Source organism: Zootoca vivipara, chromosome 2 (genome assembly GCF_965207765.1).
Source record: "Zootoca vivipara chromosome 2, rZooViv2.hap1.1, whole genome shotgun sequence".
Taxonomy (NCBI): Eukaryota; Metazoa; Chordata; class Lepidosauria; order Squamata; family Lacertidae; genus Zootoca; species Zootoca vivipara.
This window is the reverse complement of record NC_142584.1, coordinates 116,365,530-116,371,552: the sequence shown is the minus strand read 5'-3', so window position 1 is coordinate 116,371,552 and position 6,023 is coordinate 116,365,530. Positions and strand designations below refer to the sequence as shown.

The following is a 6,023-nucleotide window of genomic DNA, read 5'->3' as shown; positions in this document are numbered from 1 at the left end:
TCCTTGCACTTTACTTCTCTCCAGCCAAAAGAGGCGCGCCTCGCCACATACGCGCAGCAAGGAGGAGCGCTCCAGGGCATTCCTGCCAGGGGAAAACGAGGGGCGCGCGTTCCCCGGGGCGCTTGTTTGGGGGCCTCTCTTGAACCCCCCAGCCCTGTTTGGGGATGGGGGCTCTCATACGGGCGCAATTGGTGGGCATCTCAATTCCATTCGGGAACGGTGCCCAAGGGATGCAGGACACCTGAGCATCGCTTGGCTGGCCAGATGGGCAGGATGGTTATAAAAATGATAATAATTTAATTTCATTCATTTGGGGGGAAATAGCCAATAACTCAACACTTCCGATAGGGGCTGCTGCCACGCGCCCGGATTTTCCCGGCCATTCGCTCGTTTGTGTATGTGTATACAGTACTGTATGCAGTACCTGTATAATTGTTTGTCGCTGCCCGAAAATCCCGCCCTGTCTCTGCCCGGGAAATTCTGGGCGCACGGCAGCCGAAGGGCAAGGCTAGGAGAAGGCAGCCTCTGAGACGCCCAGTCCTCCGAGGGTTAAAAACACTGAGCTGCGGCTCCTAGAGGGGCAGGAAGTTCGCCACGTTGGGGGGAGGGGAGGTCAGAGTGAGCCGCTTGCTTTGGTCCTCCAGGAAGGGGAAGGAGGCCTGGCGACGTCCCTCGGCCGGGAGGCAGATGCTGCACAGGGCAGGACCAAAGAGGTAAAGGGGCCAGCTCACAGTTTCCTTTTGACCCAGGAGCTCAGGTTGCAAAATGGGGGTCCATCAGCTGGGTGCTCCCCTTGCACAAGTCTCTTGAAGCCTCCCCCCCCAGGATATATTTGGCTGGGGGGGGGGCTGATTTGATGCAGAAGAAGCAGCCTTGCTCGTGGAAGAGGAGAAACAGACCCTCTTTAAAAAAATTTTTTTAAAAAATGAGGATATAAGGAAGGGGGTTCCACTGTGCCAAGAATCTTGGTTTTTGCAGCTGCAAAGTGCCATAAAATCGTATAGAATTGTAGAGTCGGAAGGGGCCCAGAGGATCATCTAGTCCAACCCCCTGCAATGCAGGGATCTCGGGACTTGAACCCACAACCCTGGGATTAAGAGTCCCCTGGTCTACTGACTTCAGAACTGCATTTTTCTTATTTGCAGGATCTTTCTTCCTAAGAGCTCCATCCAGTCCCTGTGGGGTTGTGTCATGAAGTTGTAGAGTTAGAAGGGACCCAAAGGATCATCTAGTCCAACCCCCTGCAATTCAGGAATCTCTGTTGAAGCATTCAGGACATTTGGCCTTCCAACCTCTGCTTAAAATCCTCCAAGGAAGGAGAGGCCACCAGCCACGCAGAAAGAGGTGGAGCGGCTTTCATGATCTAGAGCTGCAGGGGAGCTGCTTTTAGAGTTCCTGGACCTGAAGAGAGCCTGTTTGGCTCCAATTTGCCTTCTAAAGCTCAAGTCTCAAGGCAGTGGCAATAAATAAATTATCCCCCTCCTTCCCTCTGAGGTTGCTGCTGTTCAAGGGGGGTCTTCTCCAGACCCCCTATTGAGAGTTTGGCTGGACTCCTTTGCTTTGGAGGGGTAAATAAAAGCTGATCTGCTGGATCTGACTCCTTTTGCAGAGTTGTCACCTGGGAGCTATAAGGGACCCCAGAAGTTATCTACTCTGACCTCTGCAATGCAGGAATACACAGGTAGCATACTTCACTTACAAAGTTCCTAAAGTCAAGTTCGTGCATTTATCCATGCAGCAACAAATGAACACAGGCAGAAATCCTGGGATATAAAATATAGTGAAATAGCGGTCTGAGTTTGTAGTGAGCAAGGTGGGAACACAAGGTAAAAGAAAATGAACAAACTAGGAAAATTAAGTTCCTTCCAGGTGAGGGACATGACCTGAGTCTAGGAATACGCGTCTGTGATCTTCGTGCATTAACTACCGGTAGCCCTACACTTGCTAGCTGTATTTGCCTGCAATTTCCCACAAACATTTCAAACTGAAAGCCCTTTTTTCTTTCTTTCAGTAACTGGTGACGTTGGAGGCGGCGGGTGATCACATCCCCAAAGAGGAGTGAGATCTCCTGGATCCAGGCCAAAGAACTCTCTACAAGGAAGTCGTGATGGAGGATTTGGGGAAGGAGGTCTCTGCAGGTAAGGGTACTTTTTCCGTGGCTGAGGGCTATTGAAGGGATAGATTCCTAGGGCAGAGCCGCATGTTATCCCCCAAAGAATGCTGGGAACTGTAGTTTGCTTCTCACAGAGCTACAGTTTCCAGCACCTTTGGGACAACAGTGGTATACTAGCAAGGACACAGCATCTCATTTACACCAGTGTAAAATGGGAAGGGGAGAATCATGTTTGCCACCTTAAACTCCTTGGAGGAAAAGGTTGTATGCAAATGTTATAAATGAATGATTTATAATTGTTCTGAATTAATTCCAGTTTCTTTGGTGAACTGTTCTTTCCCCCCATGTTTTATTTTTCTTTCGTTCCCTCTGCCCCCAGCAGGTGATTGGCAGGCGAGCAAAAGTGAGAAGGAACCCTCTATCGAAGCAATGAAGCAAGAAGCAGGACGGGAGACATTTAGGGACCCAAAGGCATCAAAAAGGCAGAAGGCGAAGCAGTCAAAGAACGAGGAAATCAAATACTCCCTTTCCAAGGCGACTGAAGGCCGTGAACTCCTGATCCCCAAACAAGATCCCAAAGTCAAGCGAGGGATCCAGTGTCCCGTGTGCGCGAAGATCTTCAAATGCAGGTCGGACTACAATCGGCACCGCGTCACCCACACAGGGGAGAAACCGTATCAGTGCATGGAGTGCGGAAAGAGCTACAGCGACAGCGGGACTCTTACCGCACATCAGAGAATCCACACGGGGGAGAAACCCTACGAGTGTGTGGAGTGCGGGAAGCGCTTCAACAGGAGCGGGACCCTTAAGAGACATCAGAGAAGCCACGCAGGGGAGAAACCCTACAAATGCCTCGAGTGCGGGAAAAGCTTCGGCCGCAACTCCATCCTCACGGCGCACGAAAGAACCCACACCGGGGAGAAGCCCTACAAATGCCTCGAGTGCGGGAAAAGCTTCAGTCGCAGCATAAGTCTCAACAGGCATAAAAAGAAACACGCTCAGGCAGAAACGGCAGAATGCGTGGAGTGCGAACAGGGGCTGAGCCCGAAATGCGTGGAGTGTGGAAAGGGCCTGAGTCCGAGTCAGCTCCTTACTGCTCATCAGATAATCTACACAGGGGAGCATGGGAGCAACCATGTTAAGTTATGGAGGGTGGAACGGGCTTGGGAGGAGAGTCGGCGCCAGAGAACCCACATGGGGGAGAAACCACATAAATGTTGAGGGCGGGGGGGGGGGGAGCTGAATATTGCAGCGGAAGACTTAGCAGGACGAGGGAAATGCCCTAAACGTGAACAGACTGTGGAAAGGGATTCGGGAAGAATCTTGCTTCACATCAGAGAACTCTCGCAGGGAAGAAACCCTCTTTTGCTGGAATGTTGTGTTGTGTTACAGTGGTGTACAGAACCTTTCAAGATTTTTTCTTTTCTGAAATCTTTATAACAGGGGGAATCACCCTGCTTTGGGGTGGGGGTGGGGAGGCACTAAATATGCCACTCTTCCTTCCCCTCAGTGAGAAGGGCTTCTTAATTCTCTTGGTGCCTCACAACTCTAGTGAGTGGGTGAATCGGATCAGCTCCCACCCCAAAAAGTGTTCCCTTCCCTATCCTGCCCACGGTCTCACTTCCCTGGGTTGCGAGTCTTCGGAATTGTCATTCCCATGGAAATGCGCCTCTGGCTGCTTATTGATCATAGAATTAACAGTGGTACCTCTGGTTAAGAACTAAATTCATTCCAGAGGTCTGTTCTTAATCTGAAACTGTTCTTAACCTGAGATACCACTTTAGCTAATGGGGCCTCCTGCTGCCGCCGCACCGTCAGAGCACGATTTCTGTTCTCATCCTAAAGCAAATTTCTTTACCCGAGGTACTATTTCTGGGTTAGCAGAGTCTGTAACCTGAAGCATCTGTAACCCGAGGTACCACTGTATAGGGCTGAAAGGGACCCATGGGTCATCTAGTCCAACCCCCTGCAATGCAAGGATATTGTGCTTGCCTGTTCCCTTTCCCGCCCATCTTTGACAAGCGACCAAACCCATTAACCTGTTTCAACTCTGCTGTTTCTGCTGACCGCCACATTGCTAGACAGGCGAGAACAGAAATCCCGTTCTTGCAGGCCAGGGGTCAGCAAACTTATTCAGCAGGGGGGCCGGTCCACTGTCCCTCAGACCTTGTCGGGGGCCGGACTATATTTGGAAGGGGGGGGGGGATGAACGAATTCCTATGCCCCACAAATAACCCAGAGATGCATTTTAAATAAAATAATACATTCTACTCATGTAAAAACACCAGGCAGGCCCCACAGAGGTACATTTTAAATAATACATTCTACTCATATAAAAACATGCTGATTCCCGGACCGTCCCCGGGCTGGATTTAGAAGGCGATTGGGCCAGATCCAGCCCCCGGGCCTTAGTTTGCCTACCCATGTTCCACGCCCTCTTTTTTTCCAGCAAAGAGAACTGAAAACGACTTACGAAGAAAGTGTAAAAGCAAGAATACAAGCTAAAAGACATACGAGCTGATCCAACTCAACCCCGTCCCGTTAAAAACTAAGTTTGTGTTTTAATTGTCGCAATCCGCCCTGGGGTCTTCGGGTGAAGGGTAATAATAATCCCAAGGTCATTTTCTTAACATTTCTAAAACAGGCAGGTAGCAAAGGATAAGGTGGCACTTTTCTCTCTTTTTTAAATAAGATGATGGCAGCTAGATCTGAATGTGCAACGCAAACCTGATACCCAGACTTGGAAGCAGGGATATGACAGACATCTTGAACTCCCACCAGCACCAGACTACATGGGAATTCTAGTCCAAAACAACTTAGGAACGACCAGATGATTTGAAATGTTTGCTAATATCCCCCAAGCCCCTGTAACCTCCCCGGTTTTGTATTACCTATTTTGTACAGCTATTGTATGAATTGTCTATATATTTTTGGTAGCAGCTAAGGGAAATAGTTTCCCGGTGAAGGATCCCGAGAAGGATGACTGGCATCAATTTAATATCAGGAGGACTAAAGTCAATACGATTAAAAAGGATCAATGTGGGAATTTTATACGGGGAATATGTAAGGGGTTATATCTTCCGTTTTCTTTCCGTACCTCCTATTCCTCTCCGTTTCCTTTGCAAAAGTTTGGAGATTTGGTGGTGATGTAACAGTTCTCTGTCTTGCTGTTTTACATATTATGGGTGATAGTCAGCTCAATATTTCCATGAGGTGTCCCCAAATCTGCTCTGGAGGGTTGGGGGGGAGAGATTTGAGGTGGGGGGGGGCATATGGAAGAGGAAAGGATTTTCGCCCCTACAAAAATAAAATGACTTTTAAAAAGAGTTAGTCTTGGTTCAGTTGCTTCTGAAAATTCCATTAACACCCGTCGCCTGCTTTTCCCCATTCTTCTTTCAATACTGTATTGCCATTTAATCCATCTTTCTTTCTTTGGGCATTCAAGGGATGAACTGGGACAACGTTGAAAGTGTGTAACAACTTGCCTACCTTATTTTTAAATAACAGTGTGACCATTTGGGGGGGGGGAGGATAAGCCCTGCAGCACCTGAAAGAGCAACAAATACTGGTACATTGTGGGATCAGGTTTCATTGTGTAGAATCATAGAGTTGGAAGAGACCACAAGGGCCATCCAATCCAACCCCCTGCCAAGCAGGAAACGCCATCAAAGCATTCTTGACATATGCCTGTCAAGCCTCCGTGTCCGCTTCTCTGGAGCAGCAGAAAACAACCTTTCACCCTCCTCTATATGACAGCCTTTTATATATTTAAACATGGCTATCATATCACCCCTTAACCTTCTCTTCTCCAGGCTAAACATACCCAGCTCCCTAAGCCGTTCTTCATAAGGCATTGTTTCCAGGCCTTTGACCATTTTGGTTGCCCTCCTTTGGACACGTTCCAGCTTGT

The 6,023-nt window shown here is 48.8% G+C and overlaps 1 protein-coding gene across 2 annotated transcripts; it reads left to right on the top strand.

Annotated features, from left to right (window-relative positions):
- The first annotated feature begins 500 nt into the window (after positions 1 to 500).
- LOC118080193 (uncharacterized) lies at positions 501 to 5,437 on the top strand. Of its 2 annotated transcripts, none has more exons than XM_060269811.2 (3): positions 501 to 713; positions 2,012 to 2,138; positions 2,496 to 5,437. In XM_060269811.2, the coding sequence occupies exons 2-3, from the start codon at positions 2,108 to 2,110 to the stop codon at positions 3,332 to 3,334; spliced, it is 870 nt and encodes a 289-aa protein (XP_060125794.2). In that variant the 5' UTR covers positions 501 to 713; positions 2,012 to 2,107; the 3' UTR covers positions 3,335 to 5,437. The 2 variants fall into 2 exon arrangements, with proteins under 2 accessions (XP_060125794.2, XP_034961013.3); XM_035105122.3 differs by having other exon boundaries at positions 510 to 713; positions 2,493 to 5,437.
- The last annotated feature ends 586 nt before the right edge of the window (positions 5,438 to 6,023 follow it).

Excerpts from the sequence above, each read along its gene's own strand:
- LOC118080193 (XM_035105122.3), top strand. The coding sequence starts at position 2,108 with ATGGAGGATTTGGGGAAGGAGGTCTCTGCAG. Across the intron at positions 2,139-2,492 it reads GGGGAAGGAGGTCTCTGCAG|CAGGTGATTGGCAGGCGAGC; the intron begins GTAAGGGTACTT and ends CTCTGCCCCCAG.